This window comes from Vanellus vanellus, assembly GCF_965231255.1.
Source record: "Vanellus vanellus genome assembly, chromosome: 17".
In the NCBI taxonomy this organism is placed as follows: Eukaryota; Metazoa; Chordata; class Aves; order Charadriiformes; family Charadriidae; genus Vanellus; species Vanellus vanellus.
Genome location: NC_138922.1, coordinates 448443 through 471084, shown reverse-complemented (window position 1 = coordinate 471084; position 22642 = coordinate 448443). Strand labels below are relative to the sequence as shown.

Here is a 22642-nt window from a genome sequence, read left to right as displayed (position 1 = left end):
TGTATAGCATTAATTAATTTTCTTAATAAATAAATTATATTTCCATGGATGTTTCAAGGAAGTCTTAGTATTGGAAAAGTAGGTTCGGGTGTCTCAGTTCAGAAAAAGACAGTGACACAGGTTCTCCAGTGGTCTGATTTTTATGCAATCTGTAATGCTAATATAAAGTATGTGAGTTTGTTAGAATTTCAGAGCATTATGGATTTCCACCCTAACTCTTTATTGAAAAGACTGTAAAAAATCCCATACCAAAATCAAAACCCCAAAAGAGCAAAGCAGCAAATAAAGCAGCCCACGTGTGGTGCATGGTTTGAATGATTTCTTTGTTAGTAAAGGTACAATATCTCCAGGAAAAAATCTGTATTACAGCTTATGATTCAAGAGTTTCACCATATGCATAGTGGTAGGATTTCCTGTGAAAGAAAGGCTAATAGAGGGAAGAGGCTTTCATTTAAATGCTCGTTTAAATGGCTAGGAATGCAAACAGAAATCTGGAAGATACATAGTTGTAGACAGTACACAACTCACCTATGAAATTCTGTAGGTATCATTCTGACAACAGTGTCATAAAGAATCAAAATTTGACTTGTGATTATTATACATGAAGAATAATCTACAATCCTGTTAAAGATGAGAGAGTAGAAATGATTATGATCCCCATAGATCAGGAATATGCAGCTGCTCCGCTCTGAGGATCAATGCGGAGCTTCCCCATGGAACTGAGCCATGTGTGCCTAGTCTGTCGGACACCAGTTTTTCTTCATTGTTGTATGAATCCTCCTGCTAATGAGCCCACTAGGAAATGCACTTGTGAACACTGGGTGTCAGAGGCCTTACACAGCATAGTGAGCAGCTCTGGGGTTTAGAAAAATCTCTGTACATTTTTGTCAGGCAGAACAATACTAACATAAATATAAGCTAAATTTATGCCAGCAGGACCCATAGTAGGTCAGTTTATGGCCAGGGATAAGGTGGAGCTGATAATAGAGTAGCGCAATTAAAAACAATTAGCTTAGTAGGAAACCATGGGCCATTAGTAGTAAGAGAGGAAAATTGAGAGACAATAAAGTGAGATAATAAAGCAACGCATAAGCCAGTCTCCTCAGAAGGGAGGTGGTGAGTGTTGGGAAGCCCACCGAGGGGTGGCAGGCACCTATGCCCAGCCTGCACTGCTATGTAACTGGTCCTTGGGAGTGCTGTGACATCAGGACAGGCAGTTTGTGGGCAGAACGCAGGCAGGGGCCTCAGACACTGCTTAGACTGTTTCTGGTGCTTGCAGTTTGTGCAACAGTTCTGGGCTCTGCTTCTAGTTCTTCTGGGAGCAAGTTGAAGGCTCCTCAAATCCAGGTTGCAGGTGGGAAAAGATGACTCCTGATCAGGGAGTTTCAAGCAATCGTGCCACTAGTGCTAGAGAGAGAGCTATACAACTTGTGGACTGTGCCCAGAGCATTGCTCTTCAAAGCAGCAGAAACTCTGCTGAAGGCAGTGTGTGAGTGCCCAGCATTGGTAGTGACAGATCAGCGGGCACTGGCCCCAGCACCAACTGGAGCAATCATCCCAGGCACAGCAGAGGTCTTGGCCTGTGCTGGGCTCCCAAGGAAAGATACAACTCTCCAGGTCTGGGGCTACAGGGAGTGCCTGGGGCCACTTGCTGAAGCTGGAGCAGGCGAAGGCAGCATCCTTACCTGTAGAAAGTGTGCTGTGACTGAGAAACTCTACAGAAGTTAAGGAGCTGTGGCAGGAGTTCAGAAGGCTGCATAGCACAAGGGATGCCAAAACAGAGATTGACAAGATCTTAATGGAGACGCTGCAAAGATGAGAGCCTGAACCCCTATAATGCACACAAGGAAGAGCAGCCAGAGACTGTGCTCACTGGAGACTCCCAGGACCAGGAACACTGCATGTTGTGGCTTCGGGCAAGAGGCTTTCTCCACTGGCAGATCTGCAACTGCAGGATAGTTTTAGTCTCTGGCAGCAGGCAAGAGCCACCTGAACCTGAAACACGCAGGAGAACCAAGGGAGCATGGCAAGTGAGAGCAGTGGGAGACTATGTCCTTCAGGGGCTGGAGGCCACAATCTGGTGACCTGACTTGCTATCCAGGGATGTTTGCTGTTTGTTGGGGGCTTAGATCTTAGGTGTTTCAGAGAGACTGCTGAAGCATGTCCATCCCTCAGACTATGATTCCATGCTGATCATCCATGGGGACACCAATGATAATATCCGGGAGATCTTGAGCATTTGAAGAGTAACTCTGTGAGGTGAAGGTGTAGGACATGAGGGCCCAGGTGGCATTCTCATTGATCCTACAAGGACAAGGCTTGGGAATAGGGTATGGATCCTGTGGGTCAACACTTGATTGTGCACAGCCGGTCATTGTCACAAGGCTTTGACAACTGTAGGTCTCTCTCAGAAGATGAGGAACTACTGGGAAGAAACAAGGTCCAGTTGGCAAAGCTGGACAAAAACACCTTTGTGATCAGGCTGGCCAACCTGTTAAGAAATACTTTAAACTAGGAATAATGGAGGAAGAAAATTTTGTCATGAGGTAGAAGTCAACAGTGATGGAAAGCAAAAGGTGAAAGGTGACAGGAAAAAATGAGACCTCAGGAATGATAAAACACGGTCAAGAAGAATCCACCTAAAATGTATGTACACAAATGTAAACAGCCTGGGAAACAAGTGGGAGGAAATAGATCTCCACATGCAGTTGACATGCTGCTATATCATTGGAATAAGAGATGTGGTTGCACAATTAGTCTGTTATGATTGCTGAATATTAACTCTATGGAGAAGGACTTGAGGTTCTCAGACCACAGCAAGCTGAAAATGTGCCTGACTGAAAGAAAGCCAACAGTATCTTGGGCTGTATTAGCAGGGACATACCCAGTAGATCCAGGGAAGTGATTATTCCTCGCTGTTTAGCATGCGTTAGATGAGATAGAATACTGTGTCCAGTTTTGGGCTCCACAACACAGGAAACACAGGAACAAAGTGGATTAAGTTCAGCAGACAGCCACCAAGATGGTGAGGGGGTTGGAGCACATGTGACATGAGAAGAGGCTGAGGCTTTTTCTGCCTGCAGAGAAGACTTCAGAGGGACCTGAAGCCCTCCAGTATCTAAAACGTCTAGCAGTCTTCCAGTTTCTACAGGAAGGTTATTTATTACCTGGCGCCAGGCTTTTCACACTTGTGCATGGCAGAAAAATGAGAGACGCTGGGCATAGGCTCAGTTAAGAGAGTCTTGTACTGGATACAAGAAACTTTCCCATCATGAGGGCTGTCAAGCAGTGAAACAGGCTGCCCAGGAAAGGCTGTGCAGTCTTCCTTCTTGGAGGTTTTCAAGACCTGACAGGTAAAGCCATGAGCAACCTGGTCTTACCTCATAGCTGATAGGAGAGCGGACCAAAGACCTCCTGAGGTACCTTACCACTTAAGTTATCCTACAATCCTTCCCCTGCTGCCTCCCAAAAATTAAATCTAATATTTTATCGTATTTGGAACCTCTTTTTTCCATTCTTTTTCATACTGATTGTTTCTTTCTGTATACTTCAAATACTAAATGAACCTTTATTTTCAAGGTTCAAGTCTTGCCCCTCTAAGTAATAGCAGATATTCCTTTTCATCAGCATATATTTTCCTACAATCACCTGTTTGCTCCTGTCCTATAACAGCATCTGACGGTGTACAATTTAAAATTAATTTCTTCATGCTTTTCATGTCCTGTGAAGATAAGATGTTATATGCAGTCCACTAGCTTTATAATTGATTAATTTATGGTCATTGTGCACCATTACTTCATTCACATGAACTTTAGAGAGAGCAATTGTGATAGTATTCTACTTATTTATATAAGTAGCATATTTATATAGCATTTAACCTATTCTCAGCTTCTAAACACTCATGGACACCTTGCAAACAAACAAACAAATGTAAAGTAACATCTCTGAATAGTGACTGGTATAGACTGTGTTCTGCCAGTCATCTCCTAGTACCTTCAGCAGGGTTTGTTTGATTATATGTTTTATTCTGCCTAACTTGTCTGCAGTTTCATTAATTTTCAGCATTTTCAGCATTTAGTATTGATTCAAATTTTCCCATCCAGTGGGTAAAATGACAGAATCACATTCTCTGGCTGGGGGAATATCTAAATTATCTTGGCTGGAAACCAACTGCAAGACTCACCTATACCTATAGATTCACAGAGAATTATAGAATATTTTAAGCTAGAAGGTACTTCTGGAAGTTTCTGGTTCAACCTCCCCTCTCAAAGCCAGACCAATTAGATGATGTTGCTTAGAGTCTTAAGCAGTTGAGTTTTGAATATATCCAAGAAGTGAGATTTCCTGACATCATTAGGAACCTGTCCCAATGCTTGACTACTGTTGTTGAGGAAAAAAATAGTTCCTAATATCTAATCAGAATATCATCTGTTCTGATTTGTGTCCATTACCTTGTTTTTCTTCCACTATGCACTCCTGAGAAGAGTCTGGCTCCATCTTCTCTGCACCATCCTCCTAGGCAGCTGTAGACAGCAATAAGATTTCCCCTTTCATCTTTAGAAAGGTCTGTCTTTGTTTGTTATAGCATACCCAGTATTCTGAAACTGTCACCTTCAGTTCTGCAGAAGAAAAAAGGAGGTGCTAGTGAGTTTGGTATCCACTCTAGTAGAAGCAGTCTCAATCTCTTCACCGGAACACAAAATATTGATTCTTTCCACTTGTTTCATGTATTTCTTTGTGACAGAGATGTTTCTAACATCTTCACTGGTAGAGGATCTACTCCTGATTCCGTCTGACTTTCTGCTTTTCTTCCTTTGTAATAACTGTGATCTCTTTACAATAGATTTTTACCCATCTCATGTTGTTCCTGGGTGTCACCGATGAATTTCCACTTCATCCAGGAACATATTTGGCTGGTGTCTACAAGATCTTGAAAAGATCTAGTTTAAGCACCTCAGTTTTTTTCCTAGCCTGCAGTTTGTAAAGATAGACTGGTAGTCTCTGCCGTATGCTCTTTCCTCAGGATTGTTTCTCACAGTGGTTTGCACTCATGTAAAGTGCTATATGTGGACAAAAGCTTTTAGATAATTGTGCAATAGGACCCCCATCCTCATCCTTTCTTAAATCACAGCTGGTCTGTTTTTCTCACATGCTAACCATTCAAGAAGGTCTATGACTTCTGCTGGATGTCTGGTAAACAAATTCACCTGATGAAATGCAAATAGACTTCGTATCCCTATTTGCAGCCTATGATTTCACATTCTGGCCTTTATTTTAACTTTTGACTCCTAGTTTGTAGACATTGATAATTCTGGTGTAATTCCTGGAACCACATTATTTGAAAGCAGGCAGAAAAAAAAAAAAAAGCTCATCAAATGCTGTGCAATATTTGTTCCAGTTCATTTGACCCAATCAGTCTTGATGAATGTGGCATCTCAGTAAACTTCAGATGCCTGTGACACACACACACAGATGTGCTGGTTGCCTAGAGTCCAGTGAAAGTTAATGGGAGAAACAGACACTTCTAGGATGCAAATCATGTTATCCTAAGCTGTATAAATCACAGGTTACAGGCATCTGTTTCTTTCCACTACTTAAGAAGGGGATCTGGAAGGTTAGATTGGGCGGGCTATATCTAGGACACATGTCTAAAATTAGACAAGAGTCTCCTCACTTCTAGGATTTACCAGTCTTAGCATTCTTTTAAATTATTCCTTGCTTCAAGGACCCTTGTGTCCAGCAATGTCAATTTTATTGGCCTACAGCAAGAAATAGTTGATTTCAGCACAAAAACAATTAAATTTAAAGCAGTGCAACTGCAGCTCACATTAAATTAAAATTATATGCCTTTTAGGCATGTTAGAAGTTTAAAAAAGTTAAAGGAGCTGTAATTGAATATCTTTTTCCTATGACTTCTACAACTAAATCTGCAGGTCTAGTTTTGTCTTCATTTATAAAAGTCAGTAGTATTAACAAATCTACATAGATTAAAACATGGCTGTGTGAGGCCCACAGTAAATATATCTTAATGAGATATTTTACTATCTCATAATATTTCTTATAATATTTTTATATGCAACATATATCCACAGGTATTTAGACAGTGAGACAGAGATGGACAAATGAAATGGAAAACTTCAGATTAAAAAAAAATTTCCCTGGAGGAAAGCATATTACTTCAGAAATACCAGTGGATAAACCTTATTCTCAATATGAGAAAAAAACACAATTATAGAAAAGTGTGACCCATTTAAAAGGTCACCTAATCCTTCTTTTCCTCCAGGCAGGATAAACTAAAGCTACATTGCTTTTTTACAGATGTTTCATTAATCTCTTTGAAGCTTCCAAAGGCAGGCATTCTAAAATTTCTGCAGCAATTTATGCTTTGTGCTTAACTATTCTTAGCAGAAAATTCTTTCCCTGTAAATCTCCTTTGCAATACTTTTAGCACATTGTCCTACTACAGCAGAAATGGAGAACAGTTTAGTTCTATCCTCTTGGCAATACATTTTAGATATTTGAAAATTGTTTAGATATAACTTTCTTCTATTTCTAGATTAAAATACATCTGTTCTTTAAAAATTTCTTGAGAGATCACAGGTGTTATTTTGCCTTTGTCACTCTCACTGCATTTCACTGTGGTTTCTTGAACTGTTCCACATTTTAAAAGTGATATATTCAAAACCAATGAAGAATTTCTGCTGATATCTAGAAAGTGCAAACTGGAACATAAGGATTATTCAGCTTATTTTAACATGCAATCACCTCGTTTTTACAACAAAGCAAGACAATGTTGATTCATGTTTAGCTGTGATGTCTTATGAATTCTCTGATCCTTTTCTGATGAAATTACCAATTTTTTCCATATCTTGTTTTTGTAGAGCTGTGAAGGACTTGGCTCTTGCTGAGGTGCAGACACAAGTATAACTGACACCACAGCAAAGCCCATTTGTTTGAGGGAGTAGAGTTCAGTTGAGGAGCAAGGAAATTTTGGACAAAGTGGATGTTTGACTTCACAGTTAAAGTATAGCTATTCAAGAAACAATAAAAGCCCTGTGCTACAACAGAAAATAGATGGAGCTCCAGCAGGTACTGCAGGAACTGGCTACTTCTCACTAGTTGTGAACTACTTCCCTGAGTAAGGTAGACGTATGCATGTTTCTTAAAGCCAGAGGAATCGAATTAGAGATACAAGAAAAGGTTAACACCCATGCAAGGTGATAACCATGTATTTCCTTGCACTGAGAATTCTTTTCAAGTTTGGTGATTTTTACTGATAGAAAGAGGTAGGTAAGTGCAGCTGTATTTGAAAGTTGTATGAGCTGTGGGACTTGTAGCAGCAAGAGCAGTTTGGTTGCATACTTTCTGAGTAGGTATTTCCTTTGTAGATATTCTGCAAACACAGTATTTTGACAGTGTCTGCAAAAAAGCACATGATTGTGATCTCTATAAGTACTGATGTCACAAGAAAGACCAGGGAGGTGTTTGGGAGACAGAATTTAAGCTTATTAAATTTAAGCTTATTAATCTTAATTTACATCCAAGAATTTAGATGTAAAACTGAAGATCAGGACACGCTTGTATAAGCTTTGTTTATATTCTGGTTCAACTCACAGTATGAGACAAAAAAAGGGTAATTCCTCAGAATGAACTGGGAAAATCTGATAGGGAAGAGAAAGTGGCCTAGAATGACTAGGAATGAGAGAACTTTGGGAATATATGGGATTTACACAATTGTCATGAGTAATGGCCACACTCAGGACATAAGGATTAATTACCACATGTAGCAGAGTGGACAATGGGACTCAATGTTCAGTAGCAGTCAGAAAAATATCTCAAAGCCAGGAATTTGCATAAGACATGCAAAAGAAGAAAAGAAGTGAAAAACCCAGGAAGCATCTGTATGCCTGTCTGTGAATCCAGATTGTTTATCTATCTTGAATGCTGCATGCAGTTGTGGCCTGTCCATCTTGAAAAAAAAAGAAAAAAGATAAGTAAACCAAGAAAAGATATAAAGAAGAAGAATAATCTGGACTTCTCACTAAGAGCAGGTGAATAGATATCAGGGTTCTCTAACTTGGAATAACTGCATGGAAAGTACAATGGGCATGGATGACTGGGAGTGAATGAATTGAGTACTGTTATTTTTTGTATCTCACAGTAAAAGAAGTAGAAGATATCACAGAATATTATCTGACACCAGGTTTAAACATGAGGAACTCTTTTTTTCTAATACATTATTAGTTCCATTCAGGGATGGAATGTTTCAAATAAGAATTTGAAAACTTTGTGTGAATAATTAATAGTTTAACAAGACACACAGAGAGATTCTGTTTCAAACTGTGTAGCAGATTACCAGAACCGTAATACAGGGAATGTCTCCATATTATTGTCCCATTCTTATAATTCGTCTTTTAAGTGTGTACTCCAGGGTCCTGTCAGGGACGAGATACTGAACTAGATAAGCCCTTATTCTGGCTCACCATTTGCATATCCTGCAAGTACTTCCAAAAATCACATCTGAGGAACACTGATCCAGGCTCTAACCCCATTTTCCATTGATTTTTAATCCTCTGTCTCCCACATCTCCCTACTTCCCCATCCCTTTGTTCCTGTAAGTTCCCGTCAGTCCTAGCACTGACAGGCTATTCTGATAAATTGCTGCAGGTCCCCAAACTTTGACCTACCTATTTAGACTGGGAATGACTCTCTTGTAAAACCAATAGTGTTTCTAGTAGAGTTTTTTCCATACTGTTGTATCACAAACAATGACATCTTGTCATATTCACTGTCAGAATATTCATTGTCAGAAGAGTAGAAATCCCACAGATGAATGTGTGTCATTGGTAATGAATCACTAAGTGAGACAAAGGCTGGTTCATGTTTAATAAAGTCTCCTGCTTTATTCTACCAGTAGTGAGAAGCAGAAATAATTGACATTTGAAATATAAACTTTTTTTCAAGTCAAAAGCAGGGAAAAGAACCAAACAAAATCAATTTTCCTCTTCTGTCTTCAGCTTTTCCCTAATCCCTGAGGCAACAATTGCAAAAAACAGCTCTGGGAAGAAGGTGCGAATGTAAACTGCTGCTCTGGGGATAGGGTTGGCCATAAGTACCTCCTGCTTCTTGCTGCTCACTGTGCACAAGACTTCCTCTGCCACCTCCACTGGGTGCACACCATATGCCACCTTTCTGAAAAAGACTGTAAATCAGAGAGGAGTGAGAGCTACACACAGATAGCCAGATAGACAGCCAGACACATCTGAGGGAATGGTGGTGAAAAGATACACTGCTAGTGCATCAGTCAAATTAGTTATATTCCTACACACTTTCAATCCCTTACCCTTTCCCTTCTTCTCACCAGTATGTCCCTAAGATCTTTTCACAGTTTTGAAGCAAAATCCTCACAGTCCCTGAGAGAATGTGCAACTTGAATGCAGTGGAACTCTCCCTTGGGACCTTTCGTGCTCTGCTTTATCTCCATTCCCCATGCCCTGGTGTATTTATTTTCTCACATAATGTTGTCTCTTTCCATGTTCCTTTCTCTCATTTCCATTCTTTTCCCTATGGTCCTTTCTTCTCCCTGGAAAAAGCCTCTATACTGCTATATGGGCCTCATCAACCATCTCTCTTGATGCATCAGACCTTACATTTCCAAATAGATGCCTCCCAGTTGCCAGGTGCTGGTTGGCGATGATACGAACAGATGAAAGTCGGATTCACAGTGCTGACAGAAATATCAAATTCTTCCATTTCAGCTCTAAGACAATCAAAAAAGCCTACAGCAGCATGCTTAGAAGCAGCATCTAGAAGAAAGAAAAAAAACCCACATACGCATGTTTTTATGTATGAATGCATGGATATAGATGTATGATAGAGCTCCATAAAACATAAATGTTTGGAAAACTGAGCATGCAATGATTAGCCAAAAGGCAAAAGAACAGTGCATTATTTCACCCAGTGAAATTACAAAATGACATATGTAAAACAAACAAAAGAAAATTATTTGTACAGGACAATTATGCATAAGGTATGCAGTCAGTCTCCCTATACATATCAAAGGCGTGTCTGGATTTCCCAAACAGAAATATTAAGTCCTGGGTTAAGGAATAATACATCTATTATCTCTACAGTTTAGAAATGTCTTTGGTGGATGGACAGCTGTCCCTGAGATGAGTCTCCACACCATCTGTAGCTGCAATATGTGACACATCAATAAAGTGCAGTGAAATACACGTCCACTTCTGGAATGCAAGAGTACTAGTGGTTTGTAAACTAATTTGGCCTTTGCCCTGCAGCAGCAATCCAAGATGCTTTTAATATTAAAGTTAATGTTAAAGTAACTGAATGTTAAGAATTTTTTTTAACTGCTCTTAGTGCTTTTTTATTGAGAATGGTATTAAAGAAGTATGCCAGTATGTGAACCTTGACCAAAAACCAGAACTATGTTTCAAGTGCAGCAGACCTGCAAAGCACTTGTCCACCTTGTATTTGGCTCAGTTTGCAGTGAGAATCGACCTGTGCATAATATAACCCAAAAAATGGCAGATGGGCTCTGGGAGTGGGAAGAAGCTTCTCCGTTTATTTGTTTTGAAATTCCTTCTTCTGGCAGCTTCATTTCATGCAACGTAGATATTGATAGAGGCATTGTAAAACTATCTATGTTAGCTCTTCTACTACTCATGATTTACACACACACAATGTATCTTGACACAATCGACTGTTTCCTAGATGGTAACCATTTTAGATGTCCCATCAATGCGTCATTTCTTTTCTGAGCTGCTGGAAAGTAATGAAAGATTGGCAAGGAGGATTGTAAATACGCTCAAGTGATTTGCGCCATGGAGTGCCGAACAACACATATATCACACTAATTGTTTTTCAGCCTTATGTGCTCGCAAGTCTGTGATGGACTCAGGACACCTTATCTAGCCTACATGAGATTAATGCCTTGTTGTTGCAGAAGATCAAAGCACAGTGGAAAACTATGCGTGCTTGAACCCTTGAAAAGCAAGTGAGAACAGCAAGTTGGAGCTCACACACTCCTGCTAACAAGGACTTTCTCCTGCTCTGCGGTGTCTGCATCCCCTGCTCGTGTTCCTCTGCCCAGGTGTCGCCTTGGAGATTCCACAATTCACGAGGTATCAAGAATAAAATTTGTTCCTTGTCTTTCATCGGTGGTTTTGTGGTTGTTTCTGTGTCCTGCCTGAGCTGGCTCACACATGAGCCTTTTTGGTAGTTCTTATACTTCTTTTGAGATGGGGGAGGGGGACGAGAATTGCACACAGTATTCAAGGTATGGGCACTGCATAGATTTGTAAAGACAAGATTTAATTTTTTTTCTCTACTGCTTTCCTTTCAGTTTCTGTCACTGTATTTTGCTTTCATGAAACTATAAGTCATAACCCTGATGTCTCACAGACCTTTTAATTCAGAGCCCATCATCCACTCTGAACTCCTGCCACAGTTAAAATTGTCTATTTACATCTATCCTGTATTTTCTGTCCACTAACTTTGCATTTTATTAATGCAAAGACCTTTCATTATAATTCAGGACAGCTTAGTTTCTGGATGAAAGCTCTGGATGAAAGACCTTCTTGTAAATTTTCTGGAAAGTGAAGCAGAATACAATTACTACACATCTTTTTAAACTCCCACACATGCTTTCTACCAATATGTCCAGTACAGATGTTAAACCTATGAGTTCGCTGTTTTCTGAATGTCTCCTAAGATCATAGAAAAACCCTTGGTATCACATTTGATATCCTCTTGTCCTCAAGTACCTTAGGCAGCAGTTTTACTTCAAATATAGTATTCTAACTACTTCTTCTTGAGTTTCACTTCTTTGAAAATCTTTCAACCAAATACTGTATTAATAGTTTACTGAATTAGGATGCAAATTAGCACTTTTAATAGCCTATTATCTGTGGCATGGAATATTCACAATTTATGCATTAGAATGTACATTTTTGCTCTGTGTAACTTACAAGCTGCACGAAACGGGATTCCTATTTTTCCTTGGATACTATTAATTAAAACAATTTGACCAGTTCTTCTTGAGATCATGTTGGGAAGAATGGCTGAAAAAAAAAGAGAAATAAAAGGAAGAGCCACATAAGTAAAAGAGCTCTATGTACATAGTGAAAAGAAGTGACAGCTGAAGTGTAGATAGCACAATGAAGGTTGTCTCAATACTGCAATCAAAAGTATCAGAAAATCTAGTAGCTGGAAATTGAATGTCTGCTAGACTTCACTTGGATTCTACACGTAGATTTGTGTGCAGTATTATCACATTTAATTGTCAGCCTGCCTGTATCCTTGATTTTTTGAAAAACAATTTTGAAAACAATTGTCTTTGTAACAAAGGCAGCAAGTGTGTAAATAAAGGAGTCAGCATATGCAAAATGCAATAAGCAGACATTTTAAAAAATGTCTGTCTTTCAAACACCTGTTCATATATTTCTTGATGAATATATTTCCAAACCCAGGCACTCTGATTTTGATCTTCTTCCCCTCAATTTCAGTCCATTGATTTTCACAGAACTGTTTTTGATTAAAATGAAGAAAAATAAGTGCGAATGAAACAGTGTAAGGCCAGTGACTTGTATCTCAAGCTTTTAGTGGCAACACCAAAACAGGACAAAAAATTAAAATACCTTTTGTTAATGTTATAGGTCCAAAATAGTTGGCATCCATTATCTTTTTGTCAAGTTCCAATGAAATGCTCTGCACTGCTCCTTTCACTTTCATACTTGCATTGTTGATCAGTATATCCACACAGCCATAGCAATTCAGGATTTCCTTAGCTACATCTTGAATGCAGTTTATGTCTGAGATATCCAGAAGCATGAGCTTTGGTGCATATGTCTAACAAAGAAAAGACTTATTTCAAGGATACCTGTTGTATAAAAATGTATTTCTATTTCTTGTCTTGTAATTTAATCTACCTTGATACCTGAAGAAAGTGCTTTTATCATTCTCACAAAAAACTTCAATTTGTTCTTTTAACCCACACTAGAAAGAAGGTATTTCAGCAATGGGTATTCATAGAGTCTGAAATTCAGATCAAACATAGGAAGGGTAAGCTGGACTAGCTCTACCCTATTGAGTTTTGTCTCTCTTGTAATCAATGGAAACAGCTAATAGACACAGGCGGTGACTCCTACCACTGCAAGTGATTGTCTTTCTGTAAGCAGCCCTCTGGAGAACTTTGCTTACCACAGAGTCTAAGAAAAAGTGTAAATAGGATATAGCGTAGATAGATAATTTACATATACATGGGGGGTATTTGGAAGGCAGGAATGGCTTGTTCAGCTATAGGTTATCCAAATAGAGTTTACATTTGTACAATTTCTGCAAAGATGTAGATTTTATCAGCTACAGGACAGAAGAATGAACTCTGAGTATCTTCTTTTTTTATATTATTATGACAATGTAACACAGATCCATTAGTCGTACTTAGTGTTTTTTTCCTAGTTGAGTGTGCACAGACTAACATGAACTGACTACTTTTATGGTTATTTATGAATGATGATGAAGTTTACTGTAAAAAAAAAAAAGGGTCAAATGTAAATATTTGTTGGTCCAGTGAGCAATAGCTTAGAAACTGTGAGATGCCTTCAGGAACACCTGTCCCCTGAAATGAGTCAGGTATCTGTTGGTCACAGAAGGAAAGCTTTCCCATAAGCATCAAAGAAACACCTCTTCAAAGAACTGGCAGCAGGGGCAGCCTTGCATGTCTATTTGCATGGTGACCCAGTCAGTGGTACAGAGGAAAAGGCATTCTTGTTCATATGCTTCTGTGCCCTTCCAGCTGGGACTTCTCCCAAAGCAGTGGAGAAACTCAAAATTAATTCAGTCTTTAGACCCATCTCCCACTCCCTGAGCCATTTTATGCTAAAAATGTTTGATAGTTCCTGTGATTAAATGAAGCACTTTGGATCCCTTTCAGCCAAATTAACAGGCAAATTACTCTGCCTAGCATTTCTAGTTAGGTGGCTTGTTCAAAATGCAGGACCACTCAGTTGCTTTGCATTAGCTCAATTCAATTGCTTTGAATTAGCTCAAGAGAGCAGGATTTCTGACATACTTTCAGCATCATGCTCTGAAGACCTTCAGAGGTGTTTCTCTCTCTTTCTCTCTCTGGACTGTGTTGGGTATGTTACCTGGGTGACCAAAATTACCATCATGTTTCATGTATCTTTTTATACTGGATTTAAAAGGGCTTTGTGTACCTGAGCAAGGTGTTTACCTCAAGTTGTGAATTTTCAAAGCAGAGTGAGGAACTACTTACCATACTGGGGTCTGCCACACTAATTAAAGCATCATATAAGGCTTCCAACTTTTCCCATGACCTGCCACACAACACAAGCCTTGCTCCTCCTGTGTGAAACACCCGAGAACATTCTAGGAGAGAAATGTGTTCAAAAGAAATAATAACAATAATAACAATTTGATTTTATTTATTTTGTTTGAAATTGGATGCTGGTTTTACTAATTATGTTGAATCTATGCTTTAATATTCATTAGTTTTGAAAGAATAAACATATATAAGAAAAAAGAAAGCACTAAATGACAATAATATATATGAGTAATAAATTAAAATTTAATGTAATGGTATAATGCACCAACCAACCCCAGTGAATAATAAAACTGCATCTGTATGCTACATTCATGAAACTCTTGGCAACAGGAAACTTGTCTACAACTTTGAGAAAGAGCAATACAGAGAAACTTACCACTGACTGGCCCACGGATGAAGCACCAGTGAGAGAGGCCTTTCTTCTACAGACCTTTCCCTCCCTATACAATCCTTCCCAAGGCCTTTATCTCCTGAGTATTAGGCCTTCCCAGTAGTCAGGAGAGGCATCAAGGAGCAGCTTTAACTACTTCTTGTTCAGCTACATTCCCTGAAGCCTTCCTGAGAAGGCCACTAACTTTCTGGATATGCTGGGTTGGCACTGCTTTTTCTACTTATATTCAGGAATATTATGGGCTAGGGGTTGACCCCAGTTTAAGTTAGGTTTCTGGGGAGGATTTGTCTCCCTTTCTTATGCAAATGAACTATGATTCTGCTTTTCCAAAAGTGGCAACTCACATAACAGGAGCAAATGACAGTCAGTGTTACCCATCATCCCATCTCAACACTGGCTACAAGACTGCAGCCAACTCATTAGTTTAGGTCTTCATGGGAGTATGTGATCAACTCTATCCAGATTATGAAATACCAGGTTGGAGCATCTTGACAGCGTGTCTCTGGTCTATTTTCTTCCTAGGTGGTGTTGAGGGAGAATATATTCCTCACTGTCCTGTCAGTTTGACCAAAGAAATGTGTTTTAAAACATGGAGCATAGATATCTCATGGGCATCTTTTAGGAACTCACTGTCAGTTATACCCCTGTCACTGTTTATATGCTGCTACAGGGTGCATGTTCTAGCTCGGATGAACTGAAACTGTGGCTCTCAGCACAGGAATCTGTCAAGGTTGTCATCCTGACCAGGAAAAGTACACAACTGCTCTGCCTTTTCTTTCTTGGAATAGCTAATGTCTTGCAGATAGGCCTGAGGATGAGACTGATGATGTGGCCATTGTGCAGCCTGGCAATTAGCTGACAGAGGGTTATGTGTGCTGGTAGGACTGGAAATCAAGAGTTATCTCCTATGGCCTTTGTTGAATGGGCAACAGTACAACCCTGGTGATACAGCTGTCTATCCTCCAAAAAGCATTTTCTTCAGACTTCAATGCCCACAGACAAATCCAGTTATGCTAATATACCCATCTTAGATTTCTTAAATCATAGAATCATAGACTCATAGAATGGTTTAGGTTGGAAGGGACCTTGAAGATCATTGAGTTCCAACCCCCCTGCCATAGGCAGGGACACCTCCACTTGAACAGGTTTCTCAAAGCCTCATCCAGGCTGGCCTTAAACACCTCCAGGGATGAAGCTTCCACAGCTTCTCTGGGCAACTTGTTTCACTGCCTTACCACCCTCAAAGTGAAAAATTTCTTCCTAATATCTAATCTAAATCTATCTTCTTCCAATTTGAAGCCATTCCCCCTCGTCGTATCACTACATGCCCTTGTAAAAAGTCCTTTCCCAGATCTCCTGTAGGCCCCCTTTAGGTACTGGATGGGGTCTAAGGTCTCCCCAGAACCTTCTCTTCTCGAGGGTATACAACGTCAACTCTCTCATCCTGTCTTCATACAAGAGGTTCTCCAGACCTTGGATCATCTTCATGGCCCTCCTCTGGACCCGCTCCAACAGGTCCATGTTTTTCCTATGTTGAGGGCCCCAGAGCTGGACACAGTACTCCAGGTGGGGTCTCACCAAATTAGAGTAGAGGGGCAGAATCACCTCCCTTGACATGCTGGCCACACTTCTGCTGATGCAGCCCAGGATATGGTTGGCCTTCTGGGCTGGATCGTGCATTGCAGGCTCATGTTGAGCTTCTCTTTAATCAGCACACCCAGGTCCTTCTCCACAAGAGTGCTCTCAATCCATTCTCCACCAAGTCTGTATTTGTGCTTGGAATTGCCCCAGCCCAGATGTAGGACCTTGCACTTGGCCTGTTGAACTGCATGAGGTTGGCTTGGGCCCACCTCTCCAGCCTGTTCAGGTCCCTCTGAATGCCACTCCTCCCCTCCAGTGTGTCTACCTTGCCACACAGCTTGGTATCATCGGCAAACTTGTAAGAGTGCACTCAATCCCACTGTCCATGTCACCAACAAAGATGTTGAACTGTGTTGGTCCTGGTACCAACCCCTGAGGAACGCCACTGGTCACTGCTCTCCACTTGGACATCGAGCCATTGACCATAACTCTTTGCGTGTGGCATTCCAGCCAGTTCTTTATCCACTGACTGGTCCATCTGTTGAATCCATGTCTCTCCAATTAAGAGACCAGGATATCATGTGGGACAGCATCAAACGCTTTGCACAAGTCCAGGTAGATGACATCAGTTGCTCTTCCCTTGTCCACTACTGCTGTAACCCCCTTGTAGAAGGCCACCAAATTTTCAGGCATGACTTGCCCTTGGTGAAGCCATGTTGGCTGCTATCAATCACCTCATTATTTTCCATGTGCCTTAGCAGAGTTTCCAGGAGGATCTGCTCCATGATCTTGCTGGGCACAGAGGTGAGACTGACTGGCTTGTAGATCCCCAGGTCTTCCTTTTCCCTCTTTTTGTAAATAGGACTTATGTTTCCCCTTTTCCAGTCAGCAGGAACCTCAACAGACTGCCACGACTTCTCAAATATGATGGATAGTGGTTTAGCAAGTTTGCCTGCCAGTTCCCTCAGGGCCTGCATCGTATCTCGTCAGATCCCGCCTTGTATCTTGTCAGATCCCATGGACTTGTGCCCCTTCAGGTCTCTCAAGTACTCTTGCACTTGATCTTCATCTACAGTGGGCGGTTCTTCATTTTCCCAGTCCTTGCCTTTGCTTTCTGCACCATGGGCAGTGTGTCTGCAGTCTTTTCCGGTGAAGACTGAGGCAAAAAAGTCGTTGAGTTCCTCAGCGTTGTCTCTGTCCCAGGTGACCAGCTCTTCCATTTCCTTCTGGAGAGGGCCCACATCTTCCCTTGTCTTTCTTTTCTCGCTGACATACTTAAAGAAGGATTTTTTGATTGTCTTAATGTCCCTGGCCAGATTTAATTCAATCTGGGCTTTAGCTTGCCTAACCTGATCCCTGGCTGCTCAAACAATTTATCTGTATTCCTCCCAGTCTACCCGCCCCTGTTTCCACTCCCTATAGGCTTCCTTTTAACTTTTGATCATGTCCAGGAGCTCCTTGTTCATCTATGCAGGCCTCCTGGCTTTTCTGCCTGCCTTCTTCTTTGTAGGGATGCAGCACTCCTGAGCTTGGAGGAGGTGGTCCTTGAATATCAACCAACTTTCTTAGGCTCTTCTTCCCCCCAGTGCTTCATCCCATGACACCATTCCAAGCAGATTCTTCAAGAGGCCAAAGTCAGCTCTCTTAAAGTCCAGGGTGGTCAGCTTGCTGCGCACCTTCCTCGCTGCTTTGAGGATCTCTAACTCCACTATTTTGTGGTCGCTGTAGCCCAGGTTACCCTTGAGCTTGGCCTGCCTACCAGCCCCTCCTTGTTGGTAAGGACAAGGTCCAGCATAACCCCTCTCCTCATTGGCTCCTCTACCACTTGGAGAAGGAATCCATCAATACAATCCAAGAACCTCCTGGATTGCCTAGGCCCTGCTGTGTTACTGTTTTAACAGATGTCAGGGAATGCCTATATTAGACTCTTAATATCTGTATGGAAGCACTTCTGGATCCACTCATTTATTTTTGTAAGCCTGTGCACCTGGAGAGTTTTATTTATGTAGTCTTTTTCATTATTTACAACAGTAATTTTATGAATGTCTTCCATTTTCTTTTTTCTAGCATAGGAAGATTTTTGATTTAAAGCTCAAATGTTTATTTGCCAGTACTAGGACAACTACACCAGTATTTTTGCTAAAAACATAACAGCTGGGGCAACTTTGTGAATAAAATGTGTGAACAGAAATAAACAGGAATAATGTGTGAACTGCAATAAAAGGGAAAAAGGAAAACCAATAACGTTCTCTCCTAGAACTATCCTGGGCTTTTCTGAGTCATAGCACTGAGAAGAAACAGGAATCAGGTTTAAATAAATCATTGCAAACATCTTCAATCATCATAGTTTTCATTTCTCTTTTAACTTGGATTAATGTCATCTTTAGTCTGGAAATTCTGGCATGTGGGAAAAGTAATTTGGCTGTTGTCTAAGAGCCCATATATGCAGCAGCTGGCCAGCAGCTGGTATTTTAAAGTGAATGGCCATCGCATATGCATGAGCGGGCTACACAGTAAATTCTGTGTGATTTCGAATCATTCAAGCCGGTAAATAACTTCTCGTTATCACCCTATGGGATTCTGGCAGTAGATATGTTTAAGATAATAAAATAAAATTGCTTTGAGTTACTTCCTTTTTCATCTATGTGAAAAAGGGCATGGGGGGATGGGGGGGACACGGCGGCATGGACAGGACACAACTGCTTTTGTAGCCTCAAGAGACAGGCAGAAGCTAATCACAGAAAAAAAAAAAAAAAAAGATGAAGAAAAAGAATTATAACCAGAAAATTAGCTTAGTAAGTCTCAGTATTATAATTGAGTAAGGCTCGATTATTTTTAGGGAAGCAGTGAAAATTCTGTCTTGAAGATATTTAGAGTGTAGGAATAGTGCATTTTGATTCCCGCTCTGTGCAAGAGTAGAGACTAGATGATGTCATAGGGTCCCTTACACATACATTTTCAGTGAAATTCCAGAATTAGATGACTGCCAAATAGGTTTTAAGAATATAAATCATAGAATCATATAATGGTTTGGATTGGAAGGGACTTTTAAAGGTCATCTAATCCAACCTCCCCTGCAACGAGCAGGGACATCTTCAACTAGATCAGGTTCCTCAGAGCCCTGTCCAACCTGACTTTGAACATTTCCAGGGATGGTGTATTTACCACCTCTCTAGGTAACCTGTTCCAGTGTTTCACCACCTTCAGTGTAAAAAATGTCTTCCTTATATCTAATCTAAATCTTCCCTCTTTTAGTATAAAGCCATTACCCTTTGTCCTATCACAACAAGCCCCGCTAAGAAGTTTGTACCCATCTGTCCTGCAGGCCCCTTTAGGTACTGAAAGGCTGCAATAAAGTCTCCCCAGAGCCTTCTCCTCTCCAGGCTAAACAACCCCAACTCTCTCAGCCCGTCCTCATAGGAGAGGTGCTTCAGCCCTCTAATCATTTTTGTGGCCCTCCTCTGGACCCACTCCAACAGGTCGATGATTTTCCTGTGCTGAGGGTTCCAGAGCTGGATGCAGCACTCCAGGTGGGGTCTCAGCAGAGAAGAGTAGAGGAGTAGAATCATCTCCCTTCACCTGCTGGCCACGTTGCTTTTGATGCAGCCCAGGATACGGTTGACCTTCTGGGCTGAGAGCACACATTGTTGACTCACGTCCAGCATTTCATCCACCAGTACCCTCAAGGTAATAAGGAAATTGAACTTAGGAAAATCTTCCCCATGGGTCATACAGTGCTGGAGCAAGTTACCTGAAGAAATGTTCAATAAATGTTCTTTATCCTTAGAGGTTTCCAAGGTTTGACTTGAAGCCACACCCAACCAGATCTAGAACTGGTGATGTTCCTTCTCCAAGCAGGACTTTTGTCTGGAAACCTCCAAGCATCCTATGATTCTATGAGACACCCAGTCTCATCCGGAGAACTCTAAATCATGCCTCTCCAAAGAAAAATACTGGAACATAACCAACCAGAGAACACACATGTTAATGTTATCTTCAACTGAAAGTGAAGTGTGTTAGGGAAAGGGAAATACCAGGTGGCATGTGGAGGTCAGAATTATTTCATAACTTGTCCTAACAGGCTCTGATAAAGAGTACTCCTTGCCAGCCTCGTGTGTATTTATGTTGCAGGTCTCGGCTCTGTTCTGCTAAAGAATAATTGTGCAAGAGCATTCCCTTTCCCCAACTATTTTCTGCTTGAGAGTGCAAGGTTTCCAACACACAGCATGTCTTCATTGAAAACGTCAAAATGTAGTCTCAAGCTATGTTTGCCTTATGAGGCGCTTGCACCTGCTACCCCTCAAGTGATGCCTAAAGCACAACTGTACATAAGCAATATATGACCCAGTACCTTTAATTTTGCAGTACGTTGTAGGCAGGAAATATGAGCCAAGAAGAAGTCTATACTAAGAGGCTAGCCACCCAGGCAATCAGCTTATATCAACAGAAAAATTATTACATACACTTTCCTTCCGTCCACTGAACCCACCATTACACATATCCAGCCAGCCCAGTTGGAGGTACTGGAGGATGTTAAAGGCAGAGGAGTAACATGGGTGATAGAGGGGGCAGAGATATGAACAGGGGCAGAGGGGTGAGAACTGTTGTTTACAGGGAGCAGAAAATGTTTAAGTCTTTAAGGGCTGAAAAGGAACATGTGAAGAGTAAGATGACACCTGTTTACACTGATTTGCTGCTCCCCTGCAGTGACAGCCTATGTAATAAGATCCCATAGTAGCAACATGCTAAAAATAGCACTCAATGTGCTTACAAAAACTCTTATTCTATTGAATTAACTAATTACAGAGCTCTGCAGTTCCTAAAATTTTACCAGCAGAGACTAAAAATGTATCTATAAAAATGATAGGATTTGTTAAAATATATATTTCTTAACTTCTTCTTCATCCAGGCAGTTATGAATATCTACAACGTAATGTATGCACATTTTATACCTTAGAGGGTGGTTCTCTGGCTGTATCTGTTCTCTGACATTGAGAAGAAATGAGACAACTCACCCTTGCCCAGTCCAGAGATGGCATCTGTGATCACCACCACCTTGTTTTGCACAGCTGACTTGGACAATAGCCACCTGACTGACTGGTAAATATAAATAATTCCACTGATCCCTAAGAGAAGCAATGGCAGAGCAAGTACAGCAAGAATACCCATCTCTGCAGGAAACAAAAGACCATATGACAGTAACAGTAATCATAATATGCATTCATTATTTTTCAAATTATTCATAGCTAAACAAAAGCAGTGTTTTCATATATAGAAAATCCAGTAATCAGCATGCCAAAGGCTTGAAGCAGTGGGAAGCTTGTATTCCAGTCATTGGCTTAATATTATTATTTAGTAAACAGGGTAATATTGTTAGTTTGTCTGTTTTCCTCACCTTTGCATGGTCTAACCAAATCTGGGTTCCTTTTGTTCAAAATGACTCTATGTTGGCATAACACCAAACTTTTAATTACGTTGCTATTATAGGAAAACAGATAAAAAGCTTTTAATCCTAATTTCAGATAAAACATATAATAGAAGTGGTTTATGCTCTAAAAGATAGAGAAAATAGAATCACTTACTCTGGCTATGAAGACTCCAGGTACAGATAAAGCATTCTTTTGTATTTTTGTAAATTTTTGTATTACAGGTTTAAATAAAGTCCTTTAGCAAATTGATAGAGCACTGCTTTTGTTGAGGCTGCTTGTCCTGAATGGGAATCGCTATGTATAGCCATGTGACAGAGATACTTAAAAAGTAAATATAGCATCTACAGTGTGATTCGCATGCCTGACCTATCTAGTCCAACAGGTGGGACAGTCGTAAAATCTCCTAGTACAGTATCAATTCAACTCTAAGAAAAACATCTATTTTTCTGTCTTGCCTTCCGTTATAGTTATTCATAGGACTGTCTCAATTTCTTGTCATCGGCCTTTAATTAACTTCAAACATAAAAAAGTATATGATAACAATAGTTATTAATAAACAAGTAAAAAGTACCTTAGAGGAGTTGCCACTTGAAATAATCACTGTTCAGCAATATGAATGATGTACAGGAAAAGGTCTTTCAGCAAGCTGGCTTGGGATCCAGTGGATCACACAGAGCTTCTGTGGGCAGCTGAGTGCTGGAACACAGACCAGGCTGGGATACTGTGCTTTCAGGTGCTGCAGGCTGCTTTCCACTCTTCGTATCTGCAAGGTAGATGTGCCTTTTACCCAGCAATTTCAGGATGATATCAACTTTAGGTAGGATCTAACTTTAGGATCTAACTTTTGCATTCCTTGCAGAGACACGTTGTCTGTTAACC

The 22642-nt window shown here is 40.6% G+C and overlaps 1 protein-coding gene across 2 annotated transcripts; it reads right to left on the bottom strand.

Moving 5' to 3' along the window:
- Nucleotides 1-8878: 8878 nt before the first annotated feature.
- Nucleotides 8879-22044, bottom strand: DHRS7C (dehydrogenase/reductase 7C). Of its 2 annotated transcripts, none has more exons than XM_082492167.1 (7): nucleotides 21917-22044; nucleotides 21350-21505; nucleotides 14294-14406; nucleotides 12657-12867; nucleotides 11988-12080; nucleotides 9651-9806; nucleotides 8879-9202 (listed from the first exon to the last, which is right to left on the bottom strand). In XM_082492167.1, exons 2-7 carry the CDS (start codon nucleotides 21501-21503, stop codon nucleotides 8994-8996), a joined length of 936 nt encoding a protein of 311 aa, XP_082348293.1. In that variant the 5' UTR covers nucleotides 21504-21505; nucleotides 21917-22044; the 3' UTR covers nucleotides 8879-8993. The 2 variants fall into 2 exon arrangements, with proteins under 2 accessions (XP_082348293.1, XP_082348294.1); XM_082492168.1 differs by having other exon boundaries at nucleotides 14294-14382.
- Between the last annotated feature and the right edge of the window lie 598 nt (nucleotides 22045-22642).